General features: G+C 36.0%; 1 protein-coding gene and 1 pseudogene across 3 annotated transcripts in view; one reads left to right on the plus strand and one right to left on the minus strand.

Annotated features, from left to right (window-relative positions):
* RNF217 (ring finger protein 217) overlaps positions 1-20,324 on the minus strand; it is a 161,724-nt gene that overhangs the window by 27,647 nt on the left and 113,753 nt on the right. For all 3 annotated transcript variants that reach the window (XM_037843191.1, XM_037843188.1, XM_037843189.1), the window contains exon 3: positions 18,616-18,780. In XM_037843191.1, the coding sequence (XP_037699119.1) occupies positions 18,616-18,780 (165 nt within the window). The remainder of the gene's footprint in view (positions 1-18,615; positions 18,781-20,324) is intronic.
* LOC119539536 lies at positions 1,324-2,929 on the plus strand (annotated as a pseudogene).

Below are 20,324 nucleotides of genomic sequence, written 5' to 3' on the forward strand. Positions count from 1 at the left end.
TTGAAACAATGTCCGGGGTAAATCATGTCCCAGGCAGGGTAGAACCACAATTCAGAGCTGGGACCTTGCATTCCAAACTCGCTGACCAGAAGCCATGGTTGGCCCTCGGCCTTGCCCTCTCGTTCCAGGCAAGAAGGCCTCTGCATACCTCTCTGTCTGCAGCAGCCAGTCACAGTTCATACTTAGGCTGCTTGCTTCGACTTTGGCTGATGTGCACCAGCCAGTGCTGTGGTGCAATTCACTCACAGCTTTTTTGCTGCAGTTTCTCAGTCCTTCTAACCTGCTCTTCCCTGGATGTTGTATGGTGCTTCCCTGCCCTCTGGAGCCCCAGAGAACCACTGTTTCAGATCGTTTCTGCCTGTCCACTAGCTGCTTTTGGAGGAGGAGTATGTTGCAGCTCCCTACTCCACCATATTCCCTGGAAGTTCCTCATACATTCAACCTTTAGACTATATTGTATTTGATTTTAAATGGAGATAATAAAGCTTATCACATTTTCTGTTAACATCGGTATCACAGGTGACCTGTAAAGGACTAACATTTGTTCCGGGCCTACTATGTGTCAAACATTGTACATAGATCAGCACACTTAAGTGTCATGAGGGCAGCAGAAGACTGGCATTCTTATTCATAACCAGAGCTCAGAAAAGTAATCTGCTGAAGTGATAGCCCCAAGGAATAGAGAAAGGATTTTCATATATGTCTCTTTATTGGACCAAGCAGCCTCTTATTATAAACTTAAAGGTGGAGGCAGCTGGGGAAGTGGGTGGGGGCCGGTGGGGTCCTGGTGGGGGCATCCGGTGGAGCTGGGGTCCCTGGGCTCTGTCCAGAGGAAACAGGACTGCGCTCGCTTGGGCAGTCAGAGTGGACTGGCCGGGGCAGGTGGGCGCATTTGCCCTCTCGGTGACTGCGCCATCTGGGCCCATCCTGCCTGGCCACAGGTGCCCTGGATGAGGCCGTCCCGTACACTGTGACCAACAGATTTACTGAGGCCTCAGAACCAGAGTGAAGCTAAGCCAGACAGCTGATGTATCACAGGGTGTCCGTGGGACTGTGAGGTGCCAATGCAGCTGGGCCTAGGACAGTGAGGCCCTTGAATAAGTGTTTGTCCTCTGGAGGAGGCAAGGAGAGCAGCCAGCTCCTCCTTCTGGGTGTCAGCATCCTTTCCTTTCTCTGACATGGTTGTGAGAAGCCGGTTTTGAGTTCAAGCAATGAGCCTGCTGTCCCAAGGTGCAGAAGTCCTGAGTGAGTCCCTTCCAGAAGAAGCCCTACCTGCCTCTCCTTCCTTGCTAAGCTAAAGTTAAATCAGAGATACTACAATCAATGGATAAAGTGGGGAAAATGTGGAATAACTTCAAATACAGGTGTCAGAATCTCTTCAGTCATGAGGGAGGAAGCTGTAGTGAAGATGTGGACATGAACTCCAACAGATGTGTCTGTCAAGGAAAAGAACATCTGTATAGGAGACTCAACTCCTCAGCAGCAAAGCAGCCCCCTAAGAGAAAATGTTGCCTTACAACTGGGAGTAACCCCTTCCAAGAATTCAAGGAGAAACCAAAACTGTGCCACAGAAATCCCTCAGATTGTGGAAATAAGTATTGAAAAGGACAATGATTCATGTGTAATCCCAGGAACAAGACTTGCATGAAGAAACTCCTACTCTTGACATGCTCCCTGGGGTGGGAAGAAAAAACACTCCTGTTCTACAAAGACACAGAGTTCACTGGATACTGATAAAAAGTTTGGTAGAACTCGAAGTGGACTTCAAAGGAGAGAAAGGCGATACAGCATAAGCTCTGTACACGACATGGATAGCGTTTCCACCAGAACCGTAGGAAGTCGCTCTCTGAGACAAAGGTTGTAGGATACTATTGGGTTGTGTTTTCCCATGAGAACTTACAACAAGCAGTCAAAACCCCTGTTTTCTAATAAAAGAAAAATACATCTTTCTGAATTAATGCTTGAGAAATGCCCTTTTCCTGCTGGCCCAGATTTAGACCAAAAATGGCATTTGATAAAGCAGCATATAGCTCCTGTGAGCCCACATTCAACATTTTTTGATACATTTGATCCATCTTTAGTTTCTACAGAAGATGAAGAAGATAGACTTAGAGACAGAAGACGGCTTAGTATTGAAGAAGGGGGTTATCCCCCTCTCAATGCACAAATACATATATTTGAAGCTACTGCACAGGTTAATCCATTATATAAACTTGGACCAAAGTTAGCTCCTGGAATGACTGAAATAAATGTGGACAATTCTGCAATTCCACAAGCTAATTGTGACTCTGAAGAGGACACAACTACCCTGTGTTTTCAGTCACATAAGCAGAAGCAACGCCAGGTATCTGGAGACAGCCATACCCACATTAGCAGACAGGGAGCTTGGAAAGTCCATACACAGATTGATTACATACATTGCCTTGTGCCTGATTTGCTTCAGATTACAGGTAATCCCTATTACTGGGAAGTGATGGACCGTTATGAAGCAGAAGCCCTTCTTGAAGGGAAACTTGAAGGCACGTTTTTGCTCAGGGACTCTGCGCAACAGGACTATCTTTTCTCTGTGAGCTTCCATCGCTACAACAGATCCCTGCATGCCCGAATTGAACAGTGGAATCACAACTTTAGTTTTGATGCCCATGACCCATGTGTACTTCATTCCTCCACTGTAACAGGACTTTTGGTACATTAAAAAGATCCCAGTTCTTGCATGTTTTTTGAACCATTGCTTACTATATCACTAAATAGGACTTTTCGTTTTAGCATGCAATATATCTGCCATGCAGTAATCTGCAGATGCACTACATGTGATGGAACTGATGGGCTCCCTTTACCATCAATATTACAGGATTTTTTAAAAGAGTATCACTATAAACAAAAAGTCAGGGTTCGCTGGTTAGAAAGAAAACCAGTCAAGGCAAAGTAAACTCGCCTGTCCCCAAAGCGCCTAAACTAGATCTGTTTTTATGTGCATCAGACAGTACACCTATGGCAAGCACATACATCAGTGTTAGTTTTTTCAGTACAGTATGTAAGCTTAGTGTTAGTATCTGTCAGGTGCGATCTGCTATTACTTACTCAGATAAACCTGCTGCCTATTGAAACAACAGAGGATAGAGCTACAGGTGTTCACTAAGGCTTGCGAAAACATTTTGCCAATTTAGCTAAAGGTTTGGTTTTTAATGGCTGTGGTAACTGAGTGAAGCAATTCTGGGGCATTTGCTATGAAGAATTCTATTTCTTACTGACAAACAAATTATTAATATTGGATGAGTATTTCAACAGTGTGACTGTTTGAAATTATTATTTTTTCTAAGAATTATATTATTACTTTTGGCTCTTCCCAAAGTAGTGATATTTGTAGTTATTATAACTCAAGCTTTGGAAGTTCAAAAAATAAAGACTGCCTTCCTTTTAGAAGAAATGCAATTTTCTGGCCACAAGGGCATAGTGCAGTTCCCTTAAATGTTGATATAGTTTATAGTCAATGTCATTTTCTCCTGCAAAAGGTACTGTTAAGTAAACCAGGTTTTCTAAATAGTAGTTCTTTAAATTTCAGATTTACAAAGTTAGTAGTAGAAATTTGTTTAAAGGCCCTAAGTATAATTTTTTTTTTTTTTAAATGAGTGCTTTTAACTTAAAACAGGCATTTGGAATAGTTCCTGCAACAAAAGTCCTGGGTGTGATTTTTTTTTAACTTGACAGAAGCAGTCTAATAGTTGATTGATTAAAGTTGGATCTTTTCCCAAGCCCATGATGAGTTCATGAACCATGAAGAAAATGCGGTCAGATAATGCCTAAACAAGTCAGATAATAATAACTACAGTGGTTGCTGATGTGGAGATTGTTAAAGTGTAATTAATAATTTGGATGGTAGTATTTATCACTGTTGTAAACTCTAGTAGATGACTTGCTGAAGTAAAATTTGTAGAATTTCAGTGCAGTTAATTTTAATGGAAAGTCTGAAACTAAACTACAGATTTAAAGATACTGTACAACCATTGTATCTGTAAATAACTTAGCACCTTTTTGTCACTTAGAATAGCATGCAATACTATTTGAGTGAGCTCTTTTTTGGAAACAATACCGAATTCTAGTGTTTGCTTCTTAGTATTGAACTGAACTTACAGTTCTGTCCTTGACATTTTGCACTAAAGTAGTCGACTCCATTCTTGTGTCTTTTTGTTAATGGGCTCTGTATCACTGGTGAGTGCTCCTTAGTTTCCTTACCTGTTGCTACAGAACGTTATTTTATATCGCTTATGGCTCTTAACCAATGCCACAAAAAAGAAAAGCTGTATTTGTACGCAACACTAACCCTTTGACTGCTAATGTATGTTTCTGCTTGCTGTGCCTTGTTATGGCTGTTTTTCTGTGCTAATAAAGTATGTTTGGTGTTTAAGAAGGAAAAAAAAAAAAAACCTTAAATGTAAAGCCAGAAGTTCAGTCATCATATCCTTTGCCAGCCAACTGTAATCTTTGTGCTAGTCAGACAAACAAGCACGCTTGCCCCACACGATGCATTGCTGAGTCTATGCTGCAGCTTTTCTTGGGCCAATTCGCCTTTGTCCTTATTTTAAAATGGTGTGGCAAGTTTTTCCTACAGGACAGTTGTTCTAATTAAACTTGTCAATGACAGCTAGTTTGCCTCAAGATTTCACAAATAACTTTCACACATTTAATATTTGCTTGTAATACTGCTTCACAGGGTTCGAAAGTCTTTATGTGCCATATTTGTTTCATTTCAATAATGAAGACTGAAAATTCTGGTCCCTTTGTCTTTTAACATAAATATAAAATGCTGAACACAGCACTCAAACCACAAATGTCATTTGATCTGGTATTACTCACAGGGTTTATCCTCCCCCTCTAAAATAAATAAGGATGGCGATAACTTGAGTGCAACTTTAATACATCAAATGTTGCTTTTACCTCTTTATACATTAAGCTGTGAAGCCAAATATTCAGGATGTGACAAGTATTTCTTTAATAAGAGTTTGACATCATAGCAGACAAAAATAACGCAACTGGCTATACTTGTGTCTATGATCTTCATAGGACAGATCAAGATGTGTAATTAAGGGAATAATTATATAAGCCATATACATAAACATAATGGTACCTGCCCTAAGTTGTTTTCATTTAGTTCAACATAAAGCCCACAGACTACCTAAAAACAGAGCTGGAATTCAGCTTTCTATCTTTTATACAGGTTTCATTTAGTCAGAAATAGAATAGCAATCATTGAACTGCTAACCATCCAATGCATGTTATAATTAAACCAGCACACATCTGTCCATAGTATTTATCTCCACTTTCACCAAGAAATGAAAGTTTACTTTATCTTTAAGCAGGAAATGGTAACTAAAGTAACTAATTTTTATTACTGTCAATAAATATTTTACTCTAGGTAGAATATTAAATCCTTATTTATTTCTGAAAGTATTTTTATATGTATTTGCCTCCATGACTTTTGATATCTAGAAGAATTAATTAGAAGCAACAATTATGAGGAAAGCTTTAGAAAATCCCATGAGTAATGTTCAGTTCTTTCCTTGGCTCGCTATCCCCAAATTCTTTGTAACATAGGGATTTAAGAAGAACAAACATATAGCTAAAGCCTCCAAAGATCTTTCAAAAAATATTATGAGCCTAGAATTCTTCTCCCACTACAAAATAAATCACGTGTAAGGGCAAAAATAAAACATTTCCAGGGGTGCCAAGACTCCTCTGTATTTCTTCTGGAACCATGACTTAAGGAAATATTTCATTCAATGAACGTAAAACTCAAGAAAGGGAATGTTACTACATACAAAAAATCATGTAAGAAATCCCAGAAAAAAGTTAGAAATCAATCAGTGCATTGTGAAATAAGAAGTCTGCTGGTTTAAGAACATGTTCAAAAAATAACCATGGAGTATACACCAAGTAATAAAATTCTCAAGGAGCTAGATATTAAATAACATGATAAAGAAAATGGATATTTCTTTTATTAATAAGGAAAAGAGAAAAACAAGGAGAACTTTCAGGAAAAAAAAAAAACAAAATAAAACAAAAAGCATATAAAACAACTACGTTAAAAATACTTGGCTTACCAAAATATGGCATGTTTAAGTAACTGATAGTAAGGATGCTAAGGGAATTTTTCCTAGAAGTCATGATCTCATAGAAAAGGAAATGTAATCCTAGTTCCATAATTATATGTTCTTAATTATGTAGAAACCAAATTGGCTTTTAAATTTGAATAGCATCCTTTAGAAAAAAACAGAAGTATTCAACATGATTAAAATAGAAAGCAATTTTTATTACATCTGATTATATTAAAATAAAGCTTTAATTTACAGAAAACAGGCGACAGAAAAGTAGAAGGAATTGTAGGAGGGCTAATGTCCTCATTTACTGTCTAAAATTATTAGAATATAGACTAGAGGTTTAAGAAGATGATTTAGAAGTACAGGAGAATCCAACGAAGAAAAGAGTGTCAAAAATTGGAAGGAGAAGGAGAGAAATAGGTGACATGAATCCTCATCTGTTATTTCAGGGAGTCAACAATTTCAAGGAGTAGTTATAAAAGCATATTATTTAGAGGTAATTACCAGAAGTAAAAATCCAAATGAACCAAAAGTGGTTGCCTCCGTTATGGTATAATATGCTGCAAAACAAATAAGATGTTGAATTTGAAATTATCTCGCATCTTCTGCTTTGTTGTTAGCTTTTTAAAGCCAACATTCTGAGAACCAACTGTCCTCCCATCACTGGGTTTCTTGGCTATAGGGAATTTTGTCTATGTTCCAAGTTAAGATTTATGCCTGATTTCTGATGGCAGAAATTCCCTGAGGAAGATTGTAGAGTACTGTCCAATTGTTATTCCCAGGGTACAGCTGTAGTACAGATGATTCCCAAATTTTCTTCCTTCTTCTTTACCATCCATCCCTTGCCCGCACATTCATCTTCACACTTTCCTTCTGTGATTGTCTCTTGCCTGCCAACTGGCTCAGGCATCTCCCAGCTTAATAAATACTTCCCTTAATTCCCATGACCTCTGGCCAATCATTACCTCACTCCTTCCTCTTTTATTTTTAATAGAATATTTTTTAGAGCAGTTTTAGGTTTGCAGAAAGCACAGAGGGTTCCATATAACTCCCTACTCCCCATCTCACTACCCACTGCCCCTTTATAAACCTCTTGCAGTAGGTCAATACTAATACATTACTATTATTATTATTAACTAAAGCCCACAGACTCCTTCCCTTTTTCCCAAACTTCTTAAAAGACTAATCTCACTGCTCTTTTCAATCACCTCTCAATTCCTCCTCAGCTGACTGCAATGCCATGCTACTGAAACCTTCAAGTCAGCTGTCTTTCTCCAGGAAACATTCATTCATTCATCAAATGTTTACTTCTTCCTTGATCAAACATGACATGGCTCCTGCCTTTAAGGAGCTCATAGTCTAGGGTGTGGACAGACATGAATAAACTGTACAAAGAAATAGAAACTAAAAATTTATGAGAAATGCTATGGAGACAAAGTGCAAGATAGGAAGAGGATACTTAATAGAAGAGCTTGATGTGGTCTGAGGGTCAAAGAAGCTTCCTTAAGGAAAGGACATTTGATCTGAGAAATGGAGGATGAGTAGCAGAACCAGTGAAGGGGATTATAGAGGCAGTGAGAGCATTCCAAGCACAGTATATTCATGGCACTGAGGCCATGCATTGAAAAGCACCCTGTTCTATCCCTGTCACAGCATTTCTCTTTATCCATAGCCCTTCCCCCACTGCCCTCCCACTCCATAAGACCATTGAGGACCCAGATCACAGGCATCTTTCTCATTTCTTTGGAGAACCTTGCCCAGATCCTGGCACATAGCATATATTCATAGGTATTTTACTGAAAGAACAAATGAGTATTATCCATGACCCCCTAACCGCTAACTCCAATGAGAAAGTTTTAAATACTTGTCTCACTGTATCTCCTGGTGTCATTTAATCAGTTGATTGCTATCTCCTTCTCAATCTTTGACATACTCTTGCTTCACTGACATTTTTTTTTCCAGGTTCTCCTCACACCTCTCTTGCATTCCTATTTCTTCACCCAGCCCTTAATTCCATCCCACGCTCACCACTTTGCACATGCTTTTTGTGTGACCTCTTTTACACTTAAATGGTTTCAACTTTGCTCCACTGGATCTCACTTCTCTTTCTCCACCATGGGTCTGGCTACTGAGCCTCAAACACATGTAGCCAATGTTTGCTGGTCATATACACTGAAGTCCTCATAGCCATTTCAAAGCCAAATAAGCAAAACTGAATTCACCATCATTCCATGAACCTCTACCTCAACAACAAAAAAATAAAAATAGGTCCATCTCTATTATTTCATCTCAGTTTATGACACCATCATCCACCTAGACACCCAAGCTTAATATCTGAGGGTTATCCTCTTCCTTACTTCCCACAGCCAATGAATCATGAAGGACAATTTTTAGCCTCAAGATATTTATCTAATCCTTCTCCTCTTCTTCAGCCTGATGGCAACTAGCCTAGTTCATACCGTCATTATTTCCTTCTAGACTTCTGTAACTACTTCCATGTGTCAACAGCAACCAACCTAAACTATAAATTCAACAACACCACTTTCCTGTTCACAACCTTTCAATGGTCACCACAGTCTTGAGGATAAAACCCAAATTTCCTAACACTGCATGTATGCAAAGCCCAAGCTCTTGTCTGCTTCTGTAGTCCCACCTTTCACCACTTCCTTCCGTGAACCTTGCACTAAGGGAACCGCAAAGTACTTGTGGCTTCCGCATACACCACGCTTTTCCTGGCTCGTGCTCTTGCACTTTTAACTGTAATACTCCCTCTTCAGAATACGTTTCCTCATGCTGTAAGCCATCCAATCATTATCAACAGCCCAGCTCTCCCTGGATTCCCCAAGATGAATGACCTATTCTTTCACATGGATCCTCTTCTAATACTTTGTTCAGAGCCCTTGTGACGTGCAACAGTTTTCTCATTGTCAGTGTAATGATTGTGTCTCTCCTTTTTGTGAGTTCCATAAGAAAAAGGTGCATATCTTAGAGAGCACATAATAGATTCTCATTAAACGTCTGTATAAGGAGGAAAGAAAAATGGCATTCATTCATTCAACATTACCTGCTTCATGCTACTCTATGCCCAGCACTGTTCTACATGCTAGAGGTTCCTCAAGGAACAAGATAGATCAAAAGCCCTGCTGCTGTGGCAGCAAAAGAGAGCCATTATTTTAGACAGTGATAAGTAAGATGGTGCTGTAGAGAAAATAAAGCAAAGAAGGGGGATATTACCTATTGAGTAGGAGAGGGTGGTTTGAAATGATAGACAAGGTGGCCAAACAGTCTCACTGACAAGCTGAATTTTACCAAGACATGAAGGAAGCAAGAGAGCTGGTCATGCAGATACCTGGGGAAAGAACATTCTAGAAAAATGGGAAAGGGAAGTACAGAGACCCTGAGACAGGAGCATGCCTGATGTTTTCAAAAATTAGCAAAGAGTGGCTGGAGCCAGGTGAAGTTAGTAGAAGATGAGGTTGGAGGAGTAATAGGGTGGAGCGTGTCCAGAGTGTGACGGGTTGTTACAAGGACTAACTTTGGCTCTGAGTGAGATGCCCTGAAGAGTTCTGAGCAGAAAAGTGATGTAATATGCCTTATATGTTTAGCAGCCTCATTCTGGGTACTGGGTTAAGAACAGTGCGAAGCATAAGAAACCAATCAGTTACTGCAAAAATCCTGGATTGACACAGATGATGGTGGTTTGTATCAGACTGGTGACAGTGAGGGTGGCGAGTAGTAGTTAGCTTCTGAATGTATTTTAATGGTACGATCCACAAAATTTTAATGATTGACTAGATGCAGAATGTAAGAGAAAGAGTCTTAGATGAAACAAGTTTCTTGGCCTGAGCAGCTGGGAGAATGAAGTTGACATTAACTGAGATGCAGAAGCTCTGAGAAGAGCCATTTTGGGGGAAGTGGAATACAATGAGTTGGAAAGTCTATCAGAGCCAAGGGAAGATGTCAAGCAGTGTTGGATGTACACCCTTTCCCATAGCTCCCCAAACCTTTATGATCTGCCTGCAGCTTGCTACCATCAGCAAAACCCATTGCCTTGTTTTGCATTTCTAAATAGAGTTTCTGTGGAAAGAGAAGGCAGGTCTTAAAACTTGGAGTGAAATGAAAATGAAGATAGTGTAATATCTAAGAAAGCCTTAGATCCTTTTAGCAAAACTGCGCCCCTCAATATCCACATGGAAAATGGGTAGTTTTTTTACTCAAACACTCCCTGTCTATGCAACTCCCTGGACTTCACATTTGCAGAAGTCCTCATCACTTCTCACCTTCTTGGAGGTGCTTCGGAATTTTCTTTTTTTGGTCAGGAAATGTTTGGTTGTCACAAAGGTGGCTAATGTTGGCATTTATGGATGTCCTACAATGCCTGGAATAGCTCTGTACAGCAGAGAATTGGGCTGTGCCCACATAGTTTTTCAATGCACTGGCCATTCATGTAGATGGAAATCTGTTTACATGAATATCTGAACTTAGAACCTATATTACATGGTATCTCTCCAAAACTCATGTCTACCTGAAATCTGTGAATGGGACCTTATTTAGCAACAGGTTCTTTGCAGTTGTAATCAAGTTAAGACAAGGCCATTCTGCATGAGGGTGGACCCTAGACCCAATATGACTGGTATCCTTATAAGAAGAGGAAAATTTGGACACAGAAACACAGATACACAGAGAAGAGAATACCACATGAAGGCAGAGAGAGATAAGAGTGATGTACACTGGAGTCTACAAGCCAAGGAATGCCAACGATTGCTGGCACCCACCAGAAGCCAGGACAGCGGCATGGAGCAGGTTCTCTCAGAACCCTGCCAATACCTTGAGTCTGGACTTTAAGCTCCCAGAACTGTGAGAGAATAAATTTCTGTGGTTTTAAGCCACTCAGTTTGTGGTAATTTGTTATGATAGCCCTAAGAAACAAATACAGACTCTTACTCCATTTTACATATAAACACAAAATAAGTTTTGCATGGTTTTAATATTTAATGATTTTTCTAGTTATGTAACTACTATGTAAATTGAGGAAACACTGACTGCACTTAAAACCTAACTATTTTATATACAGGTCCAAAATATTTTTGCATGACTTTAACATACATTGAATTTCCTGGTAATGTAACTAGGAATAAAAATAATATATGTATATACAAACACACCTGCATACGTACACATACACTTATTTTGTCTTCATTTTAAAATGTCAGATATAAAGAACAGGTATTGGTAATTTTCAAACTTCACCTAAAGGATTCTTAAATCAGCATTTTTCTTAGATCTAAATTTATGCATTGTAAATAGATACAAAAATCTGATTACTTCATGTCTTCTACTCTCATGGCACCTGAGCATTTACACGTCGAAATATATGTTATTTCATTACAATATTACTACTTATTTCCATTTCATATTATAGTTAGGACAATATATCATTTTATGAAATGTGCATAAGTATTTACATTATCTATAAATTTAATTTCATGAAAGAAAACTGGCATTAAAATTATCTGTCATAAAACTGGGACATTGGAGGTGATACAGTTTACATCCTAGAAATCATCTGCCATCGATCATGCAATTTGCATAGCTAAGGTCTAGAGATTGGGAAGCCAAGAAAAAAGCGGCAGTGATAACCACTGTTCCAATTGTAGTGAGTTCAAGGATTGTGGAGTTAAAAATAGGTACTCAGTGGACAAGGGGAAGCTATCTTATTTTCTGAAAGGACACTATCTGAAAGCAGTCATCAGCCTCTGAATGTTTTTTCATGTTGGTGGGTGGAGTGCTGGAGAAGTGCAGGGTACCCATCCAAAAGATCCAACATCAGCAGCCTCAGGTTATATAAAAGGGCTCAGACAGAAGAACCCAGAGACTTGGTTTTTGTGCTAATTTTATGGGAGAACAGACAAATTAATCAGTTTCCCTGAATCCAGACACTTTTAACCCCTAACATCCTATTACAGGACCTAGGACAATAAAATATCTGAAAGAAAATATCATGACAAGTGAATTTCTTTAATTCCAAGGTCATAATAAATTACAGATGATTGTAATTCACATTCCTCTGCTTTGATTTTGGTCCAGTTAACCTCTTTGAAACTGTTTCTACATCTTGAAATGGCGATAATTAGTTCTTCCTTCCAACTTTCCTTGAGATTTAAATGAGTTAACAAATATTACTTACATACTTCTGAGTCTGTTATTTTATTACTAATATGATAATATCTTAAAAGTTTTATCAAAAGCCACCCAGTAAATAAGATCTGATGGCACATCGGAACTCAGCATCTTATTATCACATCTAAGGATTTAAGGAGATAATAATGTATAATAACTACAATGGAGACTGATACGTACCATAAATTGGTATATGTTAGATGCTATTATTACTGTGTTAACGCCTCTGAGAGAGGCAGAGCACTGTAGAAAGGCACTTTCATGAATAAAATAAAGATGGCATATCAGAATTCAGCACTACCCTACTGCATCTTGGCAGGTCTTTAAAAAAAGAAAGAAAATTCTCTATTTCACCTAGAAATAGAGACTGCCTTGACCCTGGAATAAAATAAATGTACTTAATTAGCCATTAATTTATAAATCACATTACTTATATATTAGCCTAAGAAAAGGCATAATTTCCTAATCAATTTTATGCACTCAACATCTGAAAAATGTCCTAAATAGAAACATTGTTATTGATATAAGAAAAATCAAGGTAGTCAGCTGTTGACAATCTAGTTTGTACCACATTACACAATATTTATATTAACATTTCTCTTATCTGACAATGAGGAAGAAGGTAAATTTGGAGGGGAAGGAATATCGGAGGAATTCCCTTTTAATCTCAAGAAAAAGCAAGTTAACCATTTTAAGAAATATTAACCGTACCTCAGCTTTAGTAAGCCCAGTATTCTGAAAAATATTTAACCATTTACCTGAAGGAAAAAGAATGGGTTATCAATAAATTTAACAGCCATATCCTTAAAGGTAATGAAGGCAAATCGAGCTGTTTTTCTGTCAGCTAAGCAGCTCCAGAAAGCTACCGACGCTACAGTCCTTCTGTTCTCTTGTTAGATTTTATTTATTTTTAATCATGAACTATTTCAAACATTTTGAAAGTATAGAAAATAATATAACAGTCACACATGTACTCATCTCCCACATTTAATAATGTTAACACATTGCAATACTTGCTTCAGAAGTTTTTTTAAATAAATAAATCTCCCTTTATATACTGCTTCCTTTAGATAATTAAGATCTGTTAACTTTAACTTCTTGCTTGCTTTAAAGTAGCTGCCTCAAATTATCGGCTGAAAGCCCTGAAGGTGTGTCCACCTCTGTTTTGAAAGAACGTGTTGAAAAATATACTAAGAGGTCACAAATTTGGCCCTTGGAGAAATGGGGTTTTAACAATTCAAAACTACACAAAGGAAAAACATGATACGGCAAAAAATCAAGACCTGGTTAACTGTAAGGTAAGTAACACAAATTGGCTAACATTAAACCTCTTGAGGAAGACACAGAAGACTGGATCATCAGCCATTCTTATAAAGTTCTCACCCACATTCTTGAAGCCTTCATAAGTTTTTATATTTAACAATGCTTAACACAATATTAGACAATGATTCTAATTCTTCTAAAATCTAAAATTATTAAGGCTTTTAGAAACATCCAGCTGAGGTTTATGCTACCACCTGACACACATTTATCAATAAAGTATTTATTAAGAATTTCCTTTAAAAAAAGAACACACTTTTTAAAAAGTATGTGTTGAACAATAAAGCTACACGTGGTAGCCACTTTTGGCAAACAAGAAAGATAAAATATTGATTATTCTGTTTCTTGCCTTTACAGTTTAGTTAAACAGTATATTACTCTACTATTTAAAGAACTATAATGTGTGTGCACTTTAGAATAGTTTATGATTTTTTTTGAGCTTTCAAATGAAAATGCAAATTTTTTAAAAAGCACTATTTGACTCTGTTTTCACAAAATAAAAATAACAATCTAAATCTAAACAGTACATATACACATGGAATGGCTTTACAACTGTGTTTACTTGTATGTTTTATATAATCCTGTTTATTTTAGGTTTGCATTTTACTTTTCATTTTCTTTGATGCAGTAATTCTATTTCTTATTGACTTTAGTATCTAATCTGCACTATACAGAATAGTCTCAAAATGAATTTTTACATATAACTGAACAAATATTCTAACACCTCCAGCAAAATTTAAATCCCCCTACTTGTTTTAAATTTAATTTGAACTTAAAATTAACACTAACTAGATTTGATTTTGTGAAACCTAAGCATGAGGAAGACATTTCAAAAATAGTATATATTTTCTTCAGGTTAAGAATATATAAACTAGAAAACATTTTTCAGATTAAAAAAATGATGTTACATAAGTGACTGAGGAATTCCATGCATTAAGATGTGATGAGTTTCAAGTAAAAATGGTTAAGTTGATCTTACTACACTGCTATTAAATTTTCATTAAAATGATCTATAATCAATAACTTCCAGAAATGTTTGCACTATTTATTACCACAGTATAAAAAAATCACTTATGAGTAAGTATCTTGGTCAGATACGGGAGGCAAAAACTTTTAATAATGGTTCTAGTGATCTACCAAAATTTAATTATAAATAATTTAGATTTACCAGCACAAGTCAAATCTCTTCCCAACACAATACCAAGTATTAAGCTGGTCCTTTCACTTGAAGAAAAAGGCAAAAACTCATTAAGGGAGAAGTAATATTTGTAAGCAAATGAAAGAAAGAAAAACTTGTTTCATTTAGAACACTAATTCAAATAATGAATTAACAGGTTACCAAACCTTGTTTGGATGGATAAATTTTACAAAGGCATAACTATTTAACATGTACTAGTATAAGCACAGATTTTCTTTAAAAATCAACAGCAAGATTAGAGAGCTGAGAAAAGAGACATATATTATAATCTAATATATGTTTAGAGAGAAATCACAGATCAGTGGGTAGGAGAGGATTATTTAATAAATACAATTGGGTTAACTTTTCAATTTGGAAAAAAATATAGGCACCTAATGCATAGCAGACACAAAAATAAATTATGGGTGGATTAAAGAGTTAAATATTCAAAAACCAAATAGTTAATAGATCTAATCAAAATCTGGATAACAGATGACTTTTCAAGCTTAGAAGCAAAATAATTATAAAAGATATCTACCTACCCATCCATCTACCTATCTAGAGAATGTGCGTGTGTGTCTGTGTTTGTATCTAAAAAGGAAGAGAATGATAAATTAGGTAATTTTTTTAACAATTAAAACTATGTATATATATGAAACCAATTAAGTAAAAATACCTATCACTGAGATAAAAAGAAAAAATTACAAGATTGGGGAAATATGTGTAGAAAATATGCCAGGAAAGGGGTTAATATTTTCAAATAAAAGAGCTCATATAGTTTGATAATAAAGACTATGCCCTAATCTGGACCGCATAAATGGGCAAAGGATATGAACGAAACTTTAAGAAAGGGACACTACAAACTCAAAAATACATGTATTTATATTTAGTCTACAAGCAAACAAGGAAATGTAAAATAGAACAAAGTATTTTTAAACCATTAAATTAGCACTTAAAAATACTAAAAACGCTAATAACAAATGCTCATAAGGAAACAGGTTCTCAAATTTCTTTCAGTGGAAGTAGCAATAGTTTGTCTTTTTAGAAAGCAAATTGGCAACATGTGCCAAATGCTAAAAACACTGATACCCTTTAACCCAGTGATTCTAACTTTAGAAATATACACTTTCAGAAGTCCAAAATATGGAAAAGAGATATATCCAGAGTACCACCAAAAATTACTTATAATTTTTATATATATAAATATTTTTTAAAAATCCCAAACCCAAACTATGCCAGCTTTGGTGGCCAATACAGAAGGATATTTAAACAAATACAACAAAGTCAATAAAAGAAAGGTTATGTAAACTATTAAGTATCACTAGAAATGTTTGAGATGTAGGTACAAAAATAAAGGCTATCAAATTATCTGTATTTTACATTTAAAATATATTTTAAAAAGTCATTTGAATAGGGGAAAGACCAAAGAGAAATATAAAATGTTAATAATATCAACATAATATTGGAATGCCAGGATTCTGGGTGACATTTTACCCCCTCTCTTTCTCAAATTTCTATCATATCTTACATGACTTTTACAAACAAAGCATTCATTTAAAAATCAAAGTAATTATTACAAGTATGAAAAAGTCTAAGCAAATAAAATATACCCAGGTAGGGTAGAGAAATATAAATACACTTTGGTTACAACAGAATTTTAAACACATTTGATTATTAGTGAAAATATTCATATGAAAATATATGATAATTGGTTAGCATTGAGGCATTACGTGTAAAATTTTTCTTTTCTTCTTTTTCACAAACTCTTAATATCTCCCTTTTAAATATTTATATAATTTAAAGGATTTTTTATGAAAAAACAATCACAAATATTAATTCATTAACTAATATTTCCTTGTATACTTCAACTATAAGAATAGAAATGTTTCATTGGGGAAATATACCCTTAAGATTGAATAAAAAAATCACAATAAAGAAAATGCAAAGCTTCAAAGTCATATGCTTAAAAGAAAAAGAAGACAGATCATCTGTACCCAAAACAAGCCCCAAAATATGACTCAAATTGACACAGATTATATGGAACCTGAATTCCACTAGAAAGTAAGGTCTCTGTTAACAAGTAATCAAATCATGGTGCCTTTCCTTTCAATTCTTTAAAATACAGTCCCTTTTCAACCTCCAACCTTTTTGCTATAACTTGTAAAGGGAATCAGCAAGTATCCGTTCTCTTAATGTTTGTTAAAACTGTGCATTCAGTAAATGCTTTATGAATGGCTGTTTTTTTCCTTCTATATATTGGAGTCCATTTAAGGCTAGATTAAGGGATTGCAGTAATAAACATATCTTTTCATGTAATGCCTCAATTCATTTAGAATTTCCCCAGTGTATAATGCTGTACTATTGTTCATTTAGTAGTGGGTCTTATGCCAAGGCTAACTGATAATGGTTTTTACAGCTTCCCAAAGAGGTATGAAGTGTACTTATGAACAAAGTATCTAGTACAGTGACTTAGCACTCACACATTTTTAGTGGCTTTTATTTGGCTTGAAACTGAGCAGTAGTTTTGAATTAACTGAAAGGCAAAAGTGCCTCATTTTCTAATTGTTCTTCAATAGGACAAAAAATAAGTGTAAGGAGAAACTGGTGCAGTGATCTGAAGCAACTCTAAAATAAAGAGGGTAACTGTGGATGAATCTGCCTACTGCAGGGAAAATGAGGAATGCCTTAGCTGAGTATCTTTCAGACACCTTTTTTAAGAGCCAGGTCATCCAAATTATTTTTTAAAATTGCTTCCAACTGCTAAGAAGGCAACACGTCATTTCAGGAAATAGTTTTTACTTACTATATGCACAAACTGGTATGTGAACTGGGAATAATGAATCTGGATGCTACATTTATGCTCATTCAGAACATACTTTTACTATTTCAAATTCTTTTGGACTCACCATCATTACTTTTTACTTCCTGATACTTCAAACAGCACTTATCTAGTGCTATGTCTTCAGAAAGGGAATACAGAATTATTCCTAAAAGAAAATTAGGCCCAATTTGGCAAAAGCAAATTTGGCAAAAAATGGAAACCACGAGTGGTAGAGCGCAGATATATATATTTACACACATAAAATTTTCTAAAATGAGCTTTTAAAAAACTCAAAGTTCAACAGCTCTCTGTCCCATAAGCATCAAATTTAGAGGTTTCTGACTAGATTTTACTTGCTGACCTCTTTATATGAAACTCTTCTCTGGCTGCTGTTTGCATGGCTGACTTTTCAACATCTAGATCTCAAATCAGATGCCTGCTAACTCTTGATTAGTTGTATGATTATCAAGAAAAAATGAAAGATGGGATTTCATAAAATTCCTAAGTCTAGATTTTAGCTATTAGCTTCTACCTCACCAAAATTTACAAAAATCAAAATGATCAGCTTAATTTAATGTAACCCTAAAGTGATAAGCAATGGCAGGAGGGAAAGAAAAGCAAGGCATTGCAAGGATTAAGACCCTGCATAACTGAGAACTGATTATAGCACATGTTGCAAGCTAGAAATACTTTTAAATCCTTTTCATACTAGGCTTTATCTGTATCCACATCTTCATTTTAAACGGAAAATATGGATTTTGATGTTTTAAGTCAACATTTATGTGGCCTCCTTAAAGTCTGATATGTATTGCAAATAAAAAATACATTGCTTATATGTAAAATCTTCAGTTTAGCTATGGAATATTATTATTTTTCTCTAAAAAGAAATACAGCAAATATTCTCTTCCTCCTATACATGCATTCGAAAGTAAGGTACATAATTCACTTCAATATTGTAAATATAATTGTTCAGTGATAAGCAAATATACACGTTTCTCCTTTCTTCCTAAAGGTTACCTCACCTTGCATTTTGGACACTTCTGGGCATTCCTCTGCCCGTGCTCAATTTCACTGGCCCAGTGACGCAACAATTTGTCTCCTTTTCTGTACTCCTTGCAGTTAACACCTTCATGCCAAGGAGAGTGGCACTTAAAACACCAGACGAATTGGCACATGGGGCACTGGATCTGTGTAAGGAAAAGTAAAATTAAGTAACAACTAGATATTCTAAAACTGTCTGAAAGGATAAGAAAGGTGGTGTTTGGGGAAATTAGCTAAAAGGTTATTTGCCCACATTTAAATGCCTTCCCATCCATAAAGGGGGCGAAAACTACAATAAGATATGAATATTCTATTACTAAAGAAGGAAAGAATTGTTTAGGAAAGGATAATTTGGCTGTCTGAAGACCATACTGGAACTAAAATGAACATTTGGGGTATTCTGGAAATAAATCCAGCCTTATAAAAATAACAAATTGAAGAACAGGGTAAAATCCGATGGCTTGTCATGCTCCAAATCCATTCATCCAGGTGTCCTTTAACTCATCATTCCCTTGAACTGATTTCCCAGGCATTTTCATTGCTTCACTTAACAATGGTTTGATTTACTTTTATAAAGTCAAGGCCTCATAGGTATTACATCAAATGAGAAATATACCAGCAAACAAAACTGTTATACCAGCATTTGCTATGAAGCAGCACCGAAAATAACGCATACCCCTAGTTTGCTATCAATCTAAGGGAGATTAATTACAAAAAGAAAGCAAAGCAAATGTTTCTATTCTTAGAAACATGTCATTATGGTGGTCCTGTGGCCTGTACCTAGGAAACCTCCAGAAACAGGCCTGGGCATTTTCACTATGTAGAGGCATGAGAGAGAGAGTACATGTGTATGTTCATTGAAAATATTGCCCTTCCATTTGGTCCCTGAATGAAAGGTACTTTACCTAATGATTTCCTTTATTTTGAATGACAGTGGAGTATCACATTCTCACACAGCATTTCCAGTTCCATTCTCTAAAAACTTATGTGCATAATTTAATTTTCCCAACACAGCTTCATTAAAATGAATTAACAAAATGTTTCCTTATGAAGGGCATTGATAACTGACTATTCTCTGTGCCCTGCACATTACTTCACTGTGCCATGAGTGAATTTACTAAACTGAATACATTTTGAAGAATACTTAGATATCTCTACTTATTCTTACGGAAAACCACTATTTTTTTTTTTTTTTTTTTGGCAATGTTGGCTCCAGTGTATAGATGAACTGTGTGGCAATTACAATCATACCTCTTTAATTATAACTCCAAAAACCTGTAGTTTTCACTTATGCCAAGGATATATAATGTTCTTCCTATAAATATGAAGTAGAAAAATACTTTTGCTTTTAACCTTATGCCAAAACAAAATAGTATTTTTTAATAAGATTACTTGTTTACTTATTTATTATAATTCTGTTATGTGGCAATATCTGCACATTAACATTAGAAGCATTATTTATTTTAGCCACAAAATAATGCTGCAAAGTAGGTATGAACATCACAAGTTTACAGACCATGAAACTAAAGATCAGAGCTTGCCCAAGGGCACTGAGCAAGAACCTTAAAAAAAAGGGATTTAAACCTAAGTCTGCCTGGCTCCAAGGCCAGCATTCTTTTCACTATGCCCAAAATACTTTGTCACTGGAAACAGCATTCGTTCTTTGATGACTGAAAACTGAAAATGTAGA

This window comes from Choloepus didactylus, chromosome 7 (assembly GCF_015220235.1).
Source record: "Choloepus didactylus isolate mChoDid1 chromosome 7, mChoDid1.pri, whole genome shotgun sequence".
Taxonomy (NCBI): Eukaryota; Metazoa; Chordata; class Mammalia; order Pilosa; family Megalonychidae; genus Choloepus; species Choloepus didactylus.